Source organism: Ictidomys tridecemlineatus, chromosome 8, assembly GCF_052094955.1.
Source record: "Ictidomys tridecemlineatus isolate mIctTri1 chromosome 8, mIctTri1.hap1, whole genome shotgun sequence".
Taxonomy (NCBI): domain Eukaryota; kingdom Metazoa; phylum Chordata; class Mammalia; order Rodentia; family Sciuridae; genus Ictidomys; species Ictidomys tridecemlineatus.
The window spans coordinates 113,047,941-113,069,673 of NC_135484.1; the positions used below are offsets into that span (position 1 = coordinate 113,047,941).

General features: G+C 34.2%; 1 protein-coding gene across 2 annotated transcripts in view; it reads right to left on the reverse strand.

Annotated features, from left to right (window-relative positions):
• The window catches only part of Zfand3 (zinc finger AN1-type containing 3), a 328,149-nt gene that overhangs the window by 220,483 nt on the left and 85,933 nt on the right, over positions 1-21,733 (reverse strand). For both annotated transcript variants that reach the window (XM_078020079.1, XM_078020078.1), the window contains one exon: positions 13,978-14,018. In XM_078020079.1, the coding sequence (XP_077876205.1) occupies positions 13,978-14,018 (41 nt within the window). The remainder of the gene's footprint in view (positions 1-13,977; positions 14,019-21,733) is intronic.

The following is a 21,733-nucleotide window of genomic DNA, read 5'->3' on the forward strand; positions in this document are numbered from 1 at the left end:
GAAGAGCTGAGGTAGGAGCTACCTTGAGATGGCCACACTACAGCTGCAGCTTAGAGTTGAAGATTTGAACAAACATGGTTACAATGTCCTGGGTCAAGCACCTTCCACATACTGTAGGGTGTACCTAGGGGAACAGGAGTAAAACATGTACAAAGAATATTTTACCCAAGGAGATTCAAGTCAGAAAAGCAAAGGGAAGCCCAACTCACTTCCCCCTTGAGTCTATCAGCTGACTTGACCAGATGAAGCAGGTGAAGATCTGAAGATGAGGTTGTGAATACACTCAGGGACTAAGCCTGGGACACCGGAAAGACTGTGTTTATGGGCATCAGAAGGATTGTCTCCCCTGCTCTATGAGTAGAATCCTTCCAAGGCTCCAGAGATCTAAAGCCTTCAAAGGCTCCCAGCAAAGATCAGCAACTGCCAAGACCTAGGGTGTGTTGATCTAATCTCTCCAGAGCAGAAACCACCTAGTAAAGATCCAAGGCCTGATCATATCTAAGCCCCATCTGCTGGAATTCCACTCATAAAACTGCAGCATCCCCAACCTGGGAGTGCATCAGTTTGATCTGTGAAGACAAAACTCCAAATGACAATACTTCACATCCCACTCTATCTCATACTGTAGAGAAGAAAAGCTGAGAATTACCTGAATCGGCTTCAGACTTAGGCCACTCCAAATCGCAACATGAATGAGATGGACATCCAGAGACAGCATCATTCAGAAATCCAAAGTAGACCAGATTAAAAAAGAACCTTCCCACAACACATTATAATTAAAATGCCTAACGTACAGAAGAGAAAACCACCAGGTCACATTAGAGGCAAGTTGATCAGAATCACTTCTGATTTCTCAGCACAAACTCCACAAGCCAGAAGGTCTTGGAATGATGTGTTCCAAGTCCTAAGAAAAAAAATTACTGTCAACCAAGAATGCTATATTCAGTAAAGTTATCAAATTCAAAATTAAAAATGAAATAAAAACCTTCCCAAATAAGCAGAAACTAAAAGTATTCCTGAGTACTAAACTGGCACCTCAAAACTTAAATATTGCACACAGAAGAAAATAAGTGGGGGGGGGGGCCTCAGAGCACACAAAAAGAACAAATCTCATTTGAAAAGTAGTTAAGCAAATGAGAAACATGACCAAATTTAACATGAGAAATAAATCAAAATGGCAAGAATAAACATCTCTATAATAACATTGAATGCAAATGGTTTCAACTCTCCAATTAAAAGACACAGGCTGGCAGAATGGTTTAAAAACCAAAATCCAATTATATGTTGTTTACAAGAGACACACCTTGCAGTCAAAGACAGGCTTAAAGGGAATGAATAGAAATTGATATACCATGAGAAAGGAGCCAGAAATCAAGCAGGAGTAGCCACTCTTATATCTGGCAAGCAGGTTTTATACCAAAATTAATCATAAGAGACAAACAAGATCACTTTATATTGGAAAAGGGAACAATCCAACAGGAAGACATAATAGTAATAAATATTTATGCTCCAAATGTGGGTGCACCTAATTACATAAAAGAGATACTATTCAAAATTAAGCCTCACACAGGCCCCAGTACAATAATACTGGACAATTTCAACAGACCTCTCTCACCATTAGGTCATCCAGACATAAACTCATTAAAGACTCTTCGGACCTGAAAAATATTATAAATCAAATGGACCTATCAGACATCTATACAATACTTCATTAAACAACACCTGAATACACTTTCTTCTCAGTGATTCATGGAACCTTCTCCAATATAAAACAACTGATATAATTCCTTGCATCTTATCAGATCACAGTGGAATGAAATTAGAAATTAACATAAATAAACCCTACAGAACCTATATAAATAAATGGAGATTCAATAATATTCCTTTGAGTGATGAAAGTGTGATAAAATAAATCAAAGGAGAAATTTAAAAATAATATTAAGACTCAAATGAGAATAATGATATAATATACCAGAACCTCTGGGACAGATTGAAGGCAATTCTAAGAGGAAATTTATAGGTATGAGTGCCTACATAAGAAAATCCGAAAAAATTCCAAATAAACAAGAAAAAGAAGAACACATCAATTCCAAAACCTCCAGAAGGAAGGGAATAATTAAGTTCACAGCTGAAATCAATGAACTTGAGAATAAAAAACAATTCAAGGCTTGATGAAACATAGTTGGTTCTTTAAAAAGATAAATAAGATTGATAAGCCCATAGCCAAACTAACCAAAAGGGAGAAAATCACAAATTAATGAAATTAGAGATGAAAAAAGAAGAAATAACAGACATCTCAGAAATCCAGCAGATTACTAGAGAATAATTTGAGAATATATGCTCCAATAAAATGGAAAAACAAGAAGAACACATTTCTAGACAAACATCATCTGCCAAAACTGAATCAAGAGGCACAGAAAATCTAAACGAACCAATAACTTGTAATGATAGAGAAACAATAATAAAAAGCTTTCCAAAAAAGGAAAATACAGGACCAGATGGATTCTCAGCTGAATCTGACCAAGCCTTTAAAGAAGAACTAATGCCAATAATTATTCAAATTATTCCATGAAATAGGGAGGGAACGCTTCCAAATTCATTTATAAAGCCAGTATCACACTCATACCAAAACCAGATAAGGACACATCAAGAAGACTAATGACCAATATCCCTGATGAATTCAAATAAACATATACTTAAGAAAATATTAGCAAATTGTGTTCAACAACATATTAAGAAGGCTATACACCACATTGAAGTTGGTTTTATTCCAGAGAGGCAGAAATGGCTTAATATAAACAAATCAATAAATGTAATTCATCACTTTAACAGAATTAAGGACAAAAATCACTTAGTAATCTCAATAGATGCAAATAAGGTCTTTGACAAAATTCAGCACCCATTCAAAATAAAAACACTGGAAAAAAATAGGGATTAAAAGGAACCTACCTCAACATCATAAAGACTATATATGAAAAAACCAAAGCCAACCTCACAGTAAATGGGGGAAAAAAACTAAAAGCCATTTCCTTTCAAATCTGGGACAAGACAAGGATGTCCATGTTCCCCACTCCTATTTAATACAGTGCTAGAAATTCTAGCAGAGCAATTGACAAGAGAAGGAAATAAAAAGGGACAAAAATAGGAAAGAAAGAAGTCAGATTATCATTGTTTGAAGATCATATAATTCTATACCTAGAAGATTCCAAAACAAAAACAAAAACCTCCCCCAAAACATTGCTAAAGATAATAAACAGGGCTGGGTGTGGCTCAAGCAGTAGTGCGCTCGCCTGGTACACGTGCGGCCCGGGTTCGATCCCCAGCACCACATACCAACAAAGATGTTGTGTCCGCCCAGAACTAAAAAATAAATATTAAAAAAAAAAATTCTCTCTCTCTCTCTCTCTCTCTCCCCCCCCCACTCTCTCTTAAAAAATAAATAAATAAAAAATAAATAAAATAAAGATAATAAACAAATTTGGCAAAGTAGAAGGTTACAAAACCAACATTTAAAAAAAATAGTTTTTAAATACTAACAACTTGTCTGCTAAGAAAGAAATCAGAAAACAATTCCATTCACAATAGGCTCAAAGAAAATCTAGGAATAAATCTAAGCAAGAACATGAAAGAACTCTACAATGAAAACAATAGAACACTGAAGAAATAAATTGAGGAAGACCTCAGAAGATGCAAAGACCTTCCAATTTCATGGAAAGCAGAATCAATACTATTAAAATGATCATGCTACAAAAAAGCAATATACAGATTCAATGCAATTCCCATCAAAATACCAATGACACTCTTCAAAGAACTTTAGAAAAAACAGTCCTAAAATTAATTTGGAAGAATAAAAGACCCAAAATAGCCAATGCAATTCTAAGCCAAAAAAGCAATGCTGAAGGCATCACAATACCTGACTTCAAATTATATTACAGAGCTATAATAACAGAAACTGCATGATACTGATATAAAAACAGACACACAGACCAATGTTACAGAAGAAACGGAGACAAACCCACACAGATGGTGTCACCTGATCCTTGAAAAAGGAGCCAAAAACATACATGAGGGAAAATCCAAACCTTTTTAATAAATGGTGCTAGGAAAACTGGTTATCCACATGTACAAGAATGAAACTACACTCTTATCTCTCAATTTGTGCAAGAATCAATTCAAAATGGATCAAATGCCGGACCCAGGAATTAGAACAGAAACTATGCAACACCTAGCATAGGTGTTGACCCTTGGGTAGGGTTGTTGTGCAGGCAACAACTTTCTCAAGAGGATTCCTAGTGCTCAGGAAATAATGCCAAGAGTTAATAAATGGGATGCTATCAAATTTAAAAGTTTCTGCACAGCAAAGGAAAAAATTAGGAATGTGAGGAAAGAACCTACAGAATGGGAGAAAATCTTTGCTACTACTCTTCTGACAAAGGGTTAATATCGAGAATTTGTAAAGAACTCAAAACACTTTACACCCCAAAAAAAAATCAATTAACCCAATTAATAAATGGGAAAATAATTATACAGACACTTATCTGAAGAAGAAACACAAATGCCAACAAATATTTGAAAAAGTGTACAACATCATTAGCAATTAGGGAAATAGAAAATCAAAACTATGATGAGATTTCATCTCACACCATTAAAACTGGCAGTCATCCAAGAATACAAACAATAATAAATGCTGGAGAGGATGTGGAGAAAAGGAACACTTTTACACTGATAGTGGGATTATAAACTAGTACAACCAATATGGAAATTAGTATGGAGGCTCCTCAAAAGACTAGGCATGCAACTACCACATGATCCAGTATACCTCTTCTCAGTATTTATCCTAAAGAATTAAAATCATCTTTACTATAGTGATACATGCATACCCATGTTTATAACAGCACTATTCACAATAGCCAAATTATAGTACCAGAGTAGGTGTCCACCAATAGATGAATGGATAAAGAAAATGCATTATATGTATATAAATATATATATATATGTATGTGTATATATATGTATATATTACAATGCAGTTTTATTTAGTCATAAAGAAAAATGAAATTGTGGTATATGCAGGAAAATGAATGGAACTGGAGACCATCATATTACACAAAATCTGAGTCTTAACTCAGAAGATTAAGGGTCATATGTTTTCTCTCATATGCAAAAGACAGAAAGGAAAACAAAGGTGGGGGTAGATCTCCTAAAAGTCAAAGGGAGATCAATAGAGAAAAGGAACCAGAAGGTGGGAAGGGAGAGGGGAAATGCTGGGAAGTAATTCTGGTCAAATTATGATGTTATATTGTGTGCATGTATGAATATGTAACAACAAATCTAATCAATATGTACAACCATGATACACCAAAATACCAACATGCAGGGGGGAAATGAATTACTCTAAGTCTCTATTTTAGGTAGAACCACAGCCACAGAAACACACACACAAAAAAATCTTAACAGTGCTTTCCTAAGTCTATCATTCATTTGTCCATATTCCTGTCAAGCCTAATTCTGATGTAGTATTAGTCTACTGAGAATACAAAACACAAAAAGTATTAGCATTTAATTATTATATTGCTTTTCACATCACAGAGGATTTCCTAATTACATAAAAGAAGACCAACCATACCCAACTCAAACTGTTCACACAATTAAATTTCCAACTTCTCTGATAAAATTGAAGCACGCTTCGTACATATTTCTTTCTTTCAAAAAAAAATAGCTATATATTTGAGCAATAGATTGAATGTTGTACTCCATCTCCAAACTATGTCTACCCAGAATCTGTGAACGTGATTTTATTTGGAAAAGAATTTTCACAGATGTAATTAAGGATTTCTAGATGAGATAATCCAGGATAAGGATAAGCCCAAACTTCAATGACAATTGTCCTCAGAAGAGACCAGAGATGAACAGAGAGAGACAGACACAGGGAAGGTTGCTAGGTGATAATGAAGGCAATGACTAGAATGATAAATATATAAGCCAAGGAATGCCAAGGACTACTGGCAAAACACGGAACAGATTCTCTCTCAGATGTTCTAGGAAACCAACCCCTGCTGATTGATTTCAGACTTCTGGCCTTCAAAACTGAGACAAAAAACTTCTGTTGTTTCAAGTCACCAAGTATGTGGCAATTTGTTATGGCTACACTAGAAAACTAAGAAAGATCATGTACACTATAAAAATCAATAAATACTTTAAAAACTAGAAAAATAAATATAAGCAGACATTCAAATATTTATAAGTAGACACTCTAACACTGTAATATGCCCCCATTGGTTACTTAATCCTGTGTATCACTATGGCGAACAGAGCTATAGATCATCATATGGGCAGAAATTAAGCCAACTGACAGAACAAACTGTCATCAAAGACTCAGTAACTACTGGCACGTGTGAGGTCCTGGGTTTGAGTCAAAGTACGAAAGAAAAGAAAAAAGAAGGAATAAAACTAAGTAAGTAAACCATATGTGCTGGCACATACCTGTCATCCTGGGGTGGCAGGAAAATTGCAAATTCCAGGCCAGTCTTTGCAACTGAGAGACCATCCTTCTCAAATTAACAAATAAAAAGGACTGGGGATGTACCCTCAGTGGAAAAGTACCTCTGGATTCAATCCCCAGTACCAAAAAACAAAACAAAATAGTAACTACTAAACTTCTTCTACTTTTCCTATAATATTCTGACACCTGGTCACAATTTTTCTACTTAGGCCTAAAAGCATTTTGTCTGCCATTAGAAATTCTACAATTATTTCTGACATAATTTCTATAACATCATAATCTTCAACATGGTGCTTTGTTTATTTTGACTAGCACAATAATTAGCCAGATAATTTAAGAATGCTTTTTAGTAAAATAGCATAAAGGGCTACTGAAGTCCCTCACTGCTAATCATTTAGAAACTTCCTGATCCAGTCTTGTCTTCATTTGAGAGCAGAGAAGCTACCCCACAAACAACAGGGTTTCTAATACAGAAAGCAATCTGAAAAATATACAAGTAACTGTTTAAAAAACAGAAAATGAACGCTCACAACTGTGGTATGAAAACAACTTAAATGCCCATCCACAGGGAACTAGATTAAAATTTCTGAGTACATTATAATGAAGTTACTTGGTGAGGCCCAAAGCAACTTAGAGAGAACCTGTCTTAAATAAAATATAAAAAGGTCTGGGGATGTGGCTCCCGGTTAAGCACGCCTGGGTTCAATCCCTGATAACAAAATATCAAATAACAAACAAACAAATAAATAAGAAGAGCTGCAATTGCCATTCTTTTGGGAAAGAGTGATTTGAAAAATCAGAAAAGTCTGACAAGTCTATAGATTCTACAATCCTGCCAAAATCTCACTCACTGGAATAGGTATTTTGTTTTTTAGTAATATTACTGATGGGTGCGGGGTTCTTTCGATTTCCAAAGGAAGAATACATAACAACAGGAGCTTAACATTTTTTCAAACTGTTTCTCTTACTGTAGATGCTCTCAATTCAGCTGTAACCTACAACTCTTCCCTTTCAGAAGTGATGGTATCAGAGCACTTCTACTCCAGTCTTCAAACAGGGAATGGAAGCAGAAAAGAGATTAGTGTATAACTCCAAGCATTAAGAGTAGCATATTCATGAGGAAGTTTTAATTTAATTGCTATGAAACAGGAATCTGTTACCATCTTCTGAAAATTACTATGAATCTCAAGCCAATTAGAAGAAAATGTTTGCATTTTGGCTTACTTACATTTCACCCTATGCCCAGCACTGCTTTATCACTTTATACCTTGGATGTCAACATTTGATTTCCTATGCACCAAGCTACCATTAACTTTATTTTGATTATTCCAGAAAGAAACTAACCATTTCAAGAATATGTCAAATTTAAATACTCCACCTATACTTTACCTTTTAAAAATTTACAATCTGTACAATAACATTGATAATCCTTAAGCCTAAATATAGAGACAAAACTAAAATATACATCTCCTTAATTATTCCTATCCTGAGACTATCAAAATTAAGTTTTTCCTGTAGTATCTTCCAACTTTACATCATAGTAGCGCATGTATGCGCACTCACTCTCTCTATATATATATATAACATACACACACACACACACACACACACACACACACACACAAACACTATATGTAGTCTAATAAAAACGTGGTGCTAGCCATGCGCAGTGTCACACACACCTATAATCTCAGCTATTCGGGAGGCTGAGGCTAGGAAGATCACAAGATTAAGGTTAGTCTCAGCAACAGCAAAACCCTGTCTCAAAATAAAAAATCAAAGGTGCTGGGGTGGTAGAGCACTCAAGTTCAATCCCCAGTACTGAAGAAAAAACAGAAACAAAAAAAATATACATGATGCTATACATACTGCTTTGCCATCTTCTTAATCAGCATTTAATTCACGTCCCTATGTTATTTTTTAAGGGAGGGGTCTCTAAACTAATGATATGTTAAGAGCATAAATTATGGAAACCTCTTTGCAATAGTCTCTTTTAGAGAGAAAATTTGAGAGCAACAAAGTTGGTAATTTCTAGACTGTATACAAAGTATGTAGCAATAGGAAAAATGAACCCCCACTTTTAATACCACTTTTGTCATCCCTTAAGCCTTCCCCCAAAGTCCAATTTTAATTTAAAACAGTAACTATGTGACAATATTAAAAAATAATAAGTGAAAATGAAAATCACTACACAGAACTTATAGTTCTGCCCCAGTTAGCAAAGGCTAGTAGACAAAATAAGTGAATTCTAGCAACAGTTTCTCCAAAGTTAAATATCAAAATCTTGTGTCTAAGACTGATCATTTTAATAAGTACCTGAGAACAGATTTCTAAAAAAAATAAGTATCCAACTGATTCTAGAGTCATGCTAGAATACGCTTTCTTATGACATGTAGTGTTTTTTTTTACTGTAGAATGTTTTATAAGTAATGAGACACAAAGATTATCTTCCCACTGAAAAAAATATACATATGAAGTTATAAGAAAACTAATTTTCAGAAAATTATACTTCACTATTAGCTTACAACTTAAGAGATGTTTTATCTGTATTTTTAATGGATACACAGGATTTTTAGTTGTAGATGGACACAATATCTTTATTTATTTTTATGTGGTGCTGAAGATCAAACCCAGTGCCTCACACGTGTTAGGCAAGTGCTCTATCACTGAACTACAATCCCAGCCTTTATCTGCAGGTTTAATCAATCAACTAACTGATAATAGACCTCTTAGACCTTAGTTTTTCTAACCATATACTTTACAGTAAAATCAACACAGTGATGTATAAAAGCATTTCTTTTTAAAGGAACCCATAAAAGAAATGGCCTGCTTTGGGTTTTTAATAAAGTACTTTTGTCTTAATCTATCAATGTTAGTATAAGCTTTTTAAATAAATTATGAAAATTGTTTAAAATTCAGCACATACAGAAGTCCAAAGGACCAAATAACACTGTGTACATTAATCATATACTAACTGTCATATGATAAGCATCTGTCATAAACGCTACTCAAAGAATCTTTCCTTCCTTGAGACATATCTTTAGGCTCACACTCCTGAAATATAAGATTATAGCTACTTTTAGTCACTATGCTCTTCTGTCCCCCATAATAAGCATCTCTAAGGATAGGTAGCAAGTAGAGATAACATCATATTTCTGCAGGAATTTCTTCAGTTAGTTCTTAAAAAGTTTCAGTCTTTCCCACTTATAATCATCCTGTTTAATGTTTGGCCATGAATACTTTTATTTAGAAGGTCAGTCAAGCCATTCAGTGAAAACCACTGCTTTATTGATTACTGGGCTTTGGGGTGGTACTAGGAGATAATTGTGAACTGGGTACTAAATGTCCCTAAATACCAAAGACCAGTTAGTACTAAAATTGACAAATTCACAAACTAAGTTTTTACCAAACTGGAAATAATGCTATGAAATTGTCGTTTCTACCTGTGGAAGAGACAAGAGTACCCTTTAGATGACAAGCTTGAATTTCACATGTATGGCAACACAGAAGTAGGCAATCAGGAACTTTCACATAGAAATACAAATTCAAACTAGTTCTGGGTGCAGAACTGACAAAGATCACAAGAAATCAACTGGTTAACCCCTTATCTGAATTTAGGAAGGATATATTCTCTATTTTACCACAAAGAAAACAAGATCCCAAGATTTCCCAAAGCCTTCCTTCTACAATTCAGTGGTTTTCCAATTTTTTGAATAATAGTAACACATACATATTTACATCACAAACCCTTACATGTGCTATTTTCATTTACATATATGTGAATTTGCTTCACAAATTAATTAAAATAATTTATCCCCTTACTCTTTGCAATGCACTGATATTTGCTATTCAACTTTTTGAGCTACTAAGCATGAAACATTAAATTTATTTCTCTACCCATTAAGGAGTGACAACACCCAGTTTAAAAAACTGTTTTTAAAAAACTGTATCAGAAGGTAGAGTCTCAACAATTAAATTGTATTCACCATAACTATAAATACCACTGTGTTGCCTTTCTACTGCATACATTTACTGATTCTTAACGTTATACACAAAACAACACAAAAATACTTAAAGAAAAAAAAAAAGGATAGTATGACAAGTAGAATCAAGGAACAGAAAAGCCAAAACTAGGCCAAAAGAGAACCTCAGGCTAACTTTAATAATCAGAAAGATGTGTGGTAAGATCAACTGATAACACATTAAAGAATGTTTAAATGCTACCATTTTCAAAAATTCCATCAAATATACTGTATTCATCAAGTAAACTGTAAATCTGTTAAGTAAATCTTTTCTTTAGTAATAATATAAAAATAATTAACACTCTCAGCTAGGAAGAATAATATGTCAACTTAAAGGTATGAGACCTTACCGAAATTGCAGATGTTTCTGGTTTCTCCTCATACAATCATCTTGAGAGAGATATACCCACATTTGTAAACTAATGTTGCAAAAACATTTGTCATATAAGGAAGGAAAATACAGAACATGCAAAAGGGGGACAATTAGGAAGTTTGAAAAATAGCAAACAGGAATTCTTAAAGAAATTGGGAAAAAAATAATATGGTAAAATTAACTCTTCTCTTTCCCTCCTCTCCCCATCTTTTTGTAAAAAACTAACAGTATCAGAAAAAAAAAAAGAATACAGAGCATTTTAAATCTATTTTCCTCAAATCATAACGCTCTTCCCTAGTGTTCACCAAGAATACTGCCTTTAAAATCCTAGAGATCCTGGCAAAGAAAATCTTGAAAAAGTCTAGAGTTGAGGGAACTTTAAGAAACAGGAATACTAAGCATTTATGATCAAACTAAGTTTAAATGATTTTATCCTTTAAATGTTAACAGGGGCCACACCAGGGTTCAAGTTAAGTACGTCAAACAATGAAAGTAAAAATAATACCCTCTCATTTCAAAGAGAGGAATTTTAGTTGAGCTGTGACCCTTTAGCAACTTTATCCTGGTTGAACTCTTCTACATGTATAAAAATGTCTAACACAGTCACATCTCATTCTAGCAATATTAAGAAAACACTATTATTTGATATAAAATTTGCAGTAGATTTTTTTTTTTAAGGAAGAGTAGTTCTCTTGCTTACTCCCTTCCTCTAAACTCACACAAGCCCAGGAATCTTTTATAAAGAAAAGAGAAAATATTAAAGTGAAGATGGTCAATGGGAGACATGTGTTCATTATTTGGCAGCATATCTCATATAACAGTGATCAGCTGATCATATACTACCACCCAGTTCCTAACCTACAACTTTCTATCAACAAAACTTTAGACATGTAGCTTCTTCTCATTTCACTCAACTTTATGTAAACATGATAATAAACTCATTTTTCACCATACAGATTTATTTTGAAAAGAAGTCTTGAAAAGGCTGTTTAATTAGCATATTGACTAGTATTAAAAGCCATTTTTAAAGGGATTTTCCATCTTTTAAGATATACTGCACATTTTATAATATACTTTTTTAAAAGCATTTAAGATCACAGTGGCTTTGGCCAAAGCTATCTTCTTGTTGTCTTGCCCACATCTCATTATTTTCTACAATAATGCATTCACTACACTCTTGCTATCTGTACGATAAGACAACATCCACAGATGTATTTTTAAAATTTCATCTCCTTTTAAATTTCAAAAAGAACAAAAAATGATGCTTCAGCAAACAGGATATTCCCAGTCATTCCTTGTAATTGTTGGGGGGAGAAGGAGTAAAGAAATAAAGAAAAAAGATGTGAGACACCTTCTTCAAAGATGCCTAGCTAGCCTTCTCCCAAAGTTAAGGTTTACTAAATTATATTAGAGATCTCTTTATGAAGATACAGTCTACTATACATTTTGACTGTTACTTTCATACTTACTGTAAAGTTAAACTCTTATCAGTGAGGAAGCATTTCTTCTGACCTGTAGTGCTCTGATAAAATCCAAAACTTACCAATGTTATTTAAAAAAAAAGAAAGAAAAAAAAAACTATTTGACAAATTCCAAACTGAACAAATAAAATTGCTAGCTTCCCCAACCCTCCCAACTTCTTCTACCTATTCCCTAGCTAGGCACAAAAGGTCAAAAACTCTTATGATTATTTCTTTGCTCAAAGAATATAATCAAGAGAATATGAAAACTGTTTCTCTCTTTTGTTAAACTACTCTGAGTCCTCCTCAACTAGGCTTCAGTCTGGACCTATAAAAACTAAATAAAGATTCAAATACAAATGAATTCATCCACTCTTGCCCCTACATTAAAAGACTTTAGTAAGCACTAACATACTAACAGCCAAAAGTTGCATCCTTAGGATGACTCTAGGCCTCCCTTAACATGTCTACCCCTTTATAAGCTCAAGGTTGCCAAAAGAATTTACTGTTTGTTCTAGTCAAAACTTGAAGACAGGTCCTTCTTAGAGCTTTAACTGAAACGGGTTTACAACTGTGAATCCTTCCTCTGTCAGTCTGAGATACATGTTTCTCCTCCTACAAAACTGAAGTGTCTTTCTCAATGGCCTGAAAGCTACTATTTTAAAATATAACCACCAAAAAGGATAAGTTTTCTTCATCTCCCAGTCTCTATAGGAAAACAAAATCTTAACTTTGATAACTACCTAACAGCTAATAGACACAAATGGCATGACCAGCATATTTTACCAACTCTTTGTAATTTTTTCACTTCTCTGAGTCTACCAACGCTCAATTCATCTCCTTCCTACTCTCATTCTCCCTTTAGAAGGCCTATCACTTCTGTGCAAATTGAAAATTCAGTTCAGTTCATATTAGATTCTTCTCTATTGCAACAGTGTGTCGCTGATTATCTTTACCATTTTGCTTACCTTTGACAAAATGAATAAAGAAGGAAAGTTAAACATAATTAGTAAAAATTTGGCTATTTTATATAAAATCACTAGATAAAAAGTTCTTTAAAAAAAACACTAGAAGAGGATCATAATTCAAGAAATCAATCAGTTTTGGGGGGCTAGAAAAGGTCCCCAGCAAAAATCAAGCTCCAATCTCTCATTCTACAAATGATGAAACTAAGGTCCAATAAGATTGACTTACCAAAGGTGATTTCAATAAGGGATTTGATTTTAGAAGGGGCTAACTCAGCATGATTCTCTGACTCCAACTCGAAAATATTCTTCCTCTTGTATTCTCATCGATAAAGCAACATTCACCATTAATCATTCAAAACAAGATCAGAAATGAATATATATTATCTGCCTAAAACACACATTTTTATAATTCCACTGTACACCAACAATAACACAGGAAAGTTTGGTTCAAGTAACATGAAACTCCATTTCAACAGTCCTAGGCAAATATATGAACCGCCTTGATGAGAAAAAACTGCTTTTACACACAAGTTTAGAAAACAAACTCCCATGCATAAATACGAAGAGCGCGAAATGATTTAGATAGTCTTAAAAATATTTGCCAAAAGAATAAAAATAAAAATAAATTTTAAAAACCCTTTTCTGCACTTACCAGCAAAGCATTTGGAACAGAGATTCATAGTCTTGCTGGACCTGGGGCAAAAAAAAAAAAAAAGAAAAGAAAGAAAGAAGAGCTAAAAATTCTGTATCAATCTAATTAAAACATAAGATGTTTGAAATGTAGGCAAAGAATTTCCTGAATTTCCTGGCCAGACAGGAAACTAATAAATGAGTAACAAGTTCCTGACTAGCCACCCCTCCCCGCAAAAAAAACAAACAAAACAACAAAAAGTAAATATACCATATGGTTTTCGCTTTTTACCTGTGAGTTAACCAATGCTTTACTTCATTTGCTATAACTAACAGCTCGGGCAGCAATAACTTTGGAAATAATATAATATGCCCAAAAGATAGCACAGGATTCAATGTGTCCCACCTACCCTCTATTCATACTCATTTGATTTCTGTAACATTATTAGAACTTTTTTTATTTTTGGTGGGGGTGCTGGGGGTTGAACCCATAGGCACTTTATCATTGAGGTATATCCACAGCCTTTTTAATTTTTTTTTTCCAGACAAACTCTACGTTTCTTAGGACCTCACCAAAGGCATGTACCACTGCACCTGGTATATTACTTGAACTTTTATCTCTTTTTTTCTCTCATTAAAGTTCAGTTCCTAGTCACATTACAACCCTGTAGTTTAAAATTCTTCTTTAGATGTTCTCAAATTATTTTTCATGCCCTTTCATCTTTTAACATTAACTACAATTCATTGACTACCACCTTGAATGGGCATTTAACATACATTATATTATTAATCTTCCCAAGAGATGAGTATTACCATATTGCGTTTCTTCTAAAATGCATTTTTTGTTTTGCTTTGGTACTAGAGATTTAACCTAGAATCACTTGCACTAATCTACTTCCCCAGCCCTTCTTATTTTTTTTTAAACAGGGTCTCACTAAGTTACTGAGGCTGGCCTCAAACTTGTTATTCTCCTGTCTTGGCCTCCCAAGAGGCTGGATTACAGGCATGTGCCACCACAGCTGGCTCTAAAAAAAATTTTTTTTAATCACATTACCATTTCTGTAACTAGAAAATATTTTACAGTTGGCTACATTATGAATAATTTAACAAGGGAATGTTACCCCCATCTCCTCCAAGGTGTTATTAAGCTGAAGAGTCTTAGAAATCAAGAACATACAACCTGAGAGGTTACCATCTTGTCCGACATAATGTAGCTGGATAATTGCAGAGGGATACCTGGCCTGGAGTTTGAGCTACCTCCAAAGGCCATCCAGTCTGTTCAAAACACACCTGACACCACACAGCAGACCAGGGACTACAAGCCAGGATGTCAATAAGGACTCATCTGTTGAGTTCATTTCCCTGCTATTTCCTTTCTTGATACTTTACCAAGTGGACCCATTCTTACAGAAGAGTCAACTTTCTTACAGAAAGTCAACTTTCTTCTTGCCTATGTACTAAATTTTATAATTATAGAAAGTCTCCTTCAGGAAGTATTTCCTGATGACTATGATTGTTTTCCAACATAACAAAATCCAAAATCTAACCATCACTGTCACAGAGTGCACGATGGGGTGGGGGAATCTATTTCTCTTTCTCGGAGGAAATGCTAGGTCAAAAAGTGAAATTTTTTTTTAGAATTTTGCTTAATATACATGAAGGGCAATAAGGAAAATCAAGTATCAATAAATGGATAAAAATGAATAAACAGATAAAGAGATGTGTTAATGGTATCAAGTAACATTTGTTACATGATTACTATATGGTAGGCATACTACCAGATGCCTTCAACTGTTTTACCAAGGAGGAAACAGAAGTTCCTAGAGAGTATATAAATTACAAAGATTACAGAAATAGTAAATGAACAAACCTGGTCTAATTCCAAGCCCATAAGCTTCTTTTCACCATGCAAAACACAGGCCTCTGCCCCAATATAGAAGCTGGTGGACACACAAATCCCAAACTAATAGGTTTCGAGAATGGTCACACAGTAAAAAAAAAAAGACTTAACCTAATCAAGTTAGCTCCCTGAAATAGGAAAACCTCTCTTCTGGCAGTGAAACCTGAAGCTAACCTCAGGCATCCAATACCCACATAAAAGTAGTATAAACAATTTGCATAGTCGTGGGACAGAAAACAGTGCTTTCTATATGAAAGCAAGCATGAAAGAGATATGATTCTTCTTTGTTCCCACCACTACAATGAAACTACTCTTGAGATCTCTAATAGCTTCTATGTTTCTAACACCAATGTATAACAGGTTGAATAATGACTACACAAAGAAATCAAATCCTAATCCCTGAAATTTGTCATCCCTAGAAGTTACCTTATCTAGAACAAAGGTCTTTATAGATGAATTAAGAATTTTGAATGAGGAGTTTGCCCTGGATTATCTATGTGAGCTCTAAATGACATCATTATGTGTTCTTATAAAAGTGGCAAGAATGTTCTTGTGAGTTGAGAGAGATGCACAGGAGAGGTGACGTTAAGATAGATGGAAACAGACTGAAATGATAAAAATCACAAATTCAGGAATACTGGGGGTAGCTAGCAGAGGCAAGGAATGGATTTTCCCTTAGAGTCCCAAAGGCAGCCCTAACAGATTTTGTAGCCTGCAGAACTTTGAGAATAAATTTATTTTGTTTTATGCCACTAAATTTGCAATGATTTGTTATAGCAGCCTCAGAAAATTAATACACAGAGTTCTCTGATCTCAATATCTTATTTTTTCTCAGCAGCACTTCACAAACCTTATTCTTCTTTCTAAAACACGCTCTTCTTATTTTTATTTTGAACTTGTTGTTATGGTTTGGATATGAGGTGTTCCCCCCAAAAGCTCATGTGTGAAACAATGCAAGAAGGTTCAGAGAAGAAATAATCAGTGAATTAATCACCTGATAGGGATTAACTGAGTGGTAACTGAAGACAGATGGGGTGTGGCTGGAGTAGGTAAGGCACTGTGGGGCAAGGCTTTGGGGTGTATATTTGTATCTGGCAAGTGGAGATCTTTCTCTCTGCTTCCTGATCATCATGTGAGATGCTGCCATACTCTCATGCCAAAATGTTTTGCCATGATGTTCTGCTTCACCTTAAACCCCAAAAAATGGAACCATCTGTCTGTGGATTGAGACCTCTGAAACCAAGAGCCTCCAAATAAACTTTTCCTCTTCTATAGTTGTCCTGGTTGGGTCTTCTTCATCACAATGACCAAAAAACTGACTAAAATAGTTGTAGATGAACACAATACCTTTATTTTATTCATCTTTCTTTGTGGTGCTGAGGATCAAACCCAGGGCCTCACAGGTGCTAGGCAAGCACCCTTCCACTGAGCCACAACCCCAGCCCCAAACACACTCTTCTTTTACTTTCTTGTCACTTGGGTCCTAAATCAAATTTACCCTCCCTGCTACCTAATTTTCTTCCCACCTCACTGTCCTCTTTCAGCCTCCCTTACTGGTTCCTCCCCCACTGCCAAGACATTTATCTGGAAGTCCCATGATTCATTCCTCATAAGCTCTATTTCTCATCTGGTGATCTCATGCAATCCCATGGCATTAAATATTGTATCTTTAGACTAAAAATTTACATATGTTTACCTTCGATCCCAAACTTCTTCACCTTGCTGCAAACTCACATATGTGCCTATTTGACATGCCAACATGCAACATGAGGGCAAACACAGAATTTCAAATTAGAATTCTCAAACTCTCTTCAAGTTTCACACACTTTCTTATACACCTTTATAAATGCTAACACCTTCTTCCCCCAAGCCGCTCAAATCAAACTCCTTTGATTCCCTTCTTTCCTTCAGTTTCCCATGTACAACACAGCAAGATCCACTCTTCTTGCAAAAAGACTTGAAATCTACGCACTTCCTCTTCTTCTCAGTACTTCTACTCTGGCCACCACTAACTCTCTCCTATGCCATGGTTAATGACTTTTAACTGGTCTCCCCATTCCCATTCTTGACCTTCAACAATGGATTTTCCATACAATAGCCAGGATAATCTTGTAAAAACAACATAGATCTTAACACTATCCAACAATTTCCTGGTGCATTTAGTGTAAAGCTCAAACTTTTTACCAAAGACTAGAAGTCCCCTTGTGGTGTGACTCTGCCAACCCTATTCCTTTCCATTGTTAACCATCATTTTGTCCTGTTTACTCTCCACATTCCAACCAAACTGGTCTTTTTTCTGTTCCTAAAATGTGCCACAGAGCTTCTGTCCATGCTGTGGCACATTCTCTATCTCCAAATCATTGTTAAGGCAGTCTCTTTTTGTAATTCAGGTTCTAGTTCAAACCTCTTCAAGTATCCTTCCCCTGACCCAATTTAAATCAGTCCCTCTTCTTTTCTCTCACAGCACATCATTCTTTGATATCTCACCATTTGACTCTTTGCTTGCTGACTACCTTTCACAACTAGAAGATGAGCTCAACAACCCTCTTGGTTACTATTATTTTGTACTTAATAGGCGTATCTGCTAAATAAAGAAAATAATCTTTTTTTCAGAGATATGAATCACAAAAATACAAGTAAATTTTTAAATGTATTTTGTAGAGATCATTTAAACACCAGCTAAATGATAGGATATCCACAACTCCTATGGCTGTCAACTTATCATCGCTCCGGAGCTCCAGCATAACGCATTTCATAATTAGTAGATTTATATATCTTGACATGATTTATCATTCAGGAGATAACAGGTGGCAGACATTGTAGAAAGTTAAAAAACAGTTTTATTTGTTTATCCTCTCAATAAATGATTAATGCTATTTGCAAATATATTCTCCTTATATAGAATACAGAAAAAGAACAAAAACATTTAAGCATTAACTGAAGATCACTTACGATTTTACCTCCCCAAAATAAGAACTGGTAACATTTTGAAATATTTACTCATTTTTATAAATAGATATGCATAACTCAGCATTTATTATATTTAACAGTATTGGTGAAAATTTGTGGTATTTCACAGGTATTCATTTTATTATGCTTTGTATTATATATTATATGGTCATATATTTTCTTTTGCATATCAAAAATTTTTAAAAATGCACGATAAAAATATTTTTTTAAATTTACACTTAATATTTCTTGTGCCATTCTTCAAGAACGTTTTGTTGCTCTAGAATAATTATAAATAATAGATATAAATAATAATAATCTAGTACATATTAATACTTTATATATCCAATATAAGCTTGCAACAAAAATAATCTTTTCCCTGAGTATTTATTTTTCTTAATATATGTTGCTACAGTCAGCATTTATAGACAAAATTCATGGTCATAAATGTGTCTGAATGATTATCCTTAAAATTGATTTGAAAAGTAAAATTTACTAGATGAAATGTATGATTTTGTTAAGTATGGCTAAATTTTGAAAAGTTCACATATGTTTTCCCATACACTTTTACCAACATTCAGTATTTTCACTTTCAAATCTTTGGTGGTAAAAATTGTTATTCTGTTTAATGGTGTGTCTTCTTGCTTTAAAAAAAAGTTCAATTTCACTCATTTTTAATAATGAATAATAATTCATCACGAGGAATTTCCATCCTTAATTTCTTAGAATTCTAGAAAAGTCCTATTAAAATATTTTTCTAACATAAACAAGACTATTATCTATACCTACCCAGGGAAACACATGCATGCCAAACCCACAGAGAAGCTGTTTTAATATAAATATAGAAATTAAAAAATAATCCTATCATCCTGTCAATGTTCCTCAACATCACTCTTTTTTTTCCCCCTGAGCAGTAGAGGAAGAACCTAGGGCATAAGAATAATAAAGGAGAATAAAAAAGAAAAATCAGTACCAACACATAAACATGCCAACTCTTCCATTTGGTTTCTTCTCTAGATTAGACATGGACCTTTAAAAAAAAAAAAAAAACCTAGACAATGAGATTTACTCCTTTAAAATCCTGTGTTTCTTCTTAAAAATTCTAATTTCTATAAAAGCAAACTAATCACAGTTCTTAAATTCCTTTACTAATTCAGGAGGAGGGAAGAAGAAAACAGGATAAATCAACAAAAGGAATGAGAAAGGGAAGGAATAAGGGGTAAAGGGAGAGTTGCAAAAAAAAAAAACAAAACAAAACAAACTAGACTGCATCCTTCACTCTAAAATCATTTCAGTTGCCTTAGAGGTAAAATTACAAGACTAAAGACCAGGAACAATCTACCTGACACCTAACACATTTACAGTCAGAAAAATCTAAATCCCTACACAAGCTAGGACACAGCAAACAGCTCTACTAAATATCATTCTCTGCTCACCCCAAGCAAACAAGAAAAGGGCCAGTTCAAATAGATGACATCCTAGCTGAGAATGACAAAGGAGGCTTTCAACAGTGCAACCAGCTTGTCAGAACTATTTCACATCACTCTAAATCACTCAGACAATGTCTGCAAAGTTTTTGTTTTTAAGGGAATATTAAAAAGGAAAAGACTTGTTAATAAGAGGGACTCATTTTTAGAATGTACTAAATAATAGGTTCTAGAGTGTAGCAGTATGAATCACTTTAAAACTGCTTATTTTCAAAAGTAATTTCACCATAAAAATTTAGATTCCAGGTAGGGTATTGTGATTAGAATTTCTTTAATACTGTATACCCAAATCAAGGAGGGCAGACCACAGGATATGCCTCTGATTTTATGTATTTTTAAGTTCTTACACTAAAAATATAGAAATGTAAAACAAGTAGGATCACCTGTGGTTCTATACACATTACTAAAAGCTTAGTTCAGCACCATCCAACAATTATAAACAAGATGAAGCATGATCATCAATAATCAAAAGAAATTAGGATTTTAAGCATTTGAAAGCGTTTGTGTAAAGGGAGGGAGGGAGGGAGGGAGGGAATACAAAGAACTGAACATATTTCAAATATTTTCAAAATGCTTTTTCCACAAGAGAAACTTAATGACACTATCAATTCTAGCATACCATGTATATGCAATGGTTATGACCATCTTACCAGTTATTCCCAAATATAATAGATTTTTGTTCCCAAAATTATCAGCAATTGCTTTACAATGAATCATTACTTTACAATGGACTCCTTTAAGCAAACACTAATTTATGCTAAATAGGAACACAAATGGGGGGAGGCCTTCAAAAAACTGAAAGTAAAAAAATCAGGCATGTAGTCATGCCCACAGAGATGGTATTTGGGGTTTCAAAAAAGGAAGACAAAATCAGAGGAATCACTATGCTAAGATCATCTATTCAGATAAGGTCTGTGAAAGACCTGAGATGGCAAAGTTCAGAAACACTGAAGTCTGGAAGGACATCAAGCAACACCAGTGTTGGATGTTTTGTCAAAGGCATTACACCAAACAAATATTAAAAGGAGAGAGGAGAGAGTTTTAACATAGACAGATACAGTGTAGATACAGATATAAATAGATACAGTTTAAACATAGATTTAATGTTTATTTCTGGAGAGTAATCTCACCAATGCCATCAATGGCTCCTTTGAAGATCATCTAGAAAGCAATGGAATAAAAGCTTTTGAATGTTGTCAGAAGATCATAAATGACATCAAAATTATGACCATTCTCCTAAGGTTACATGAACAGATACTTATGGTTTAGGATAAAATTTCAAGTGACAGCAACATTTACAGATTTTAAAGGTTCAAAATCTATTCTTTATCTTAGAAAATGTGCAAGTTGAAACAATAAGTGAATATGGGATCTTTTTAAAAAACATGGTCAATAACTTTAAAAGTGATTTTTAGCAAACAGTAAAAAGTGATGTCTACAAA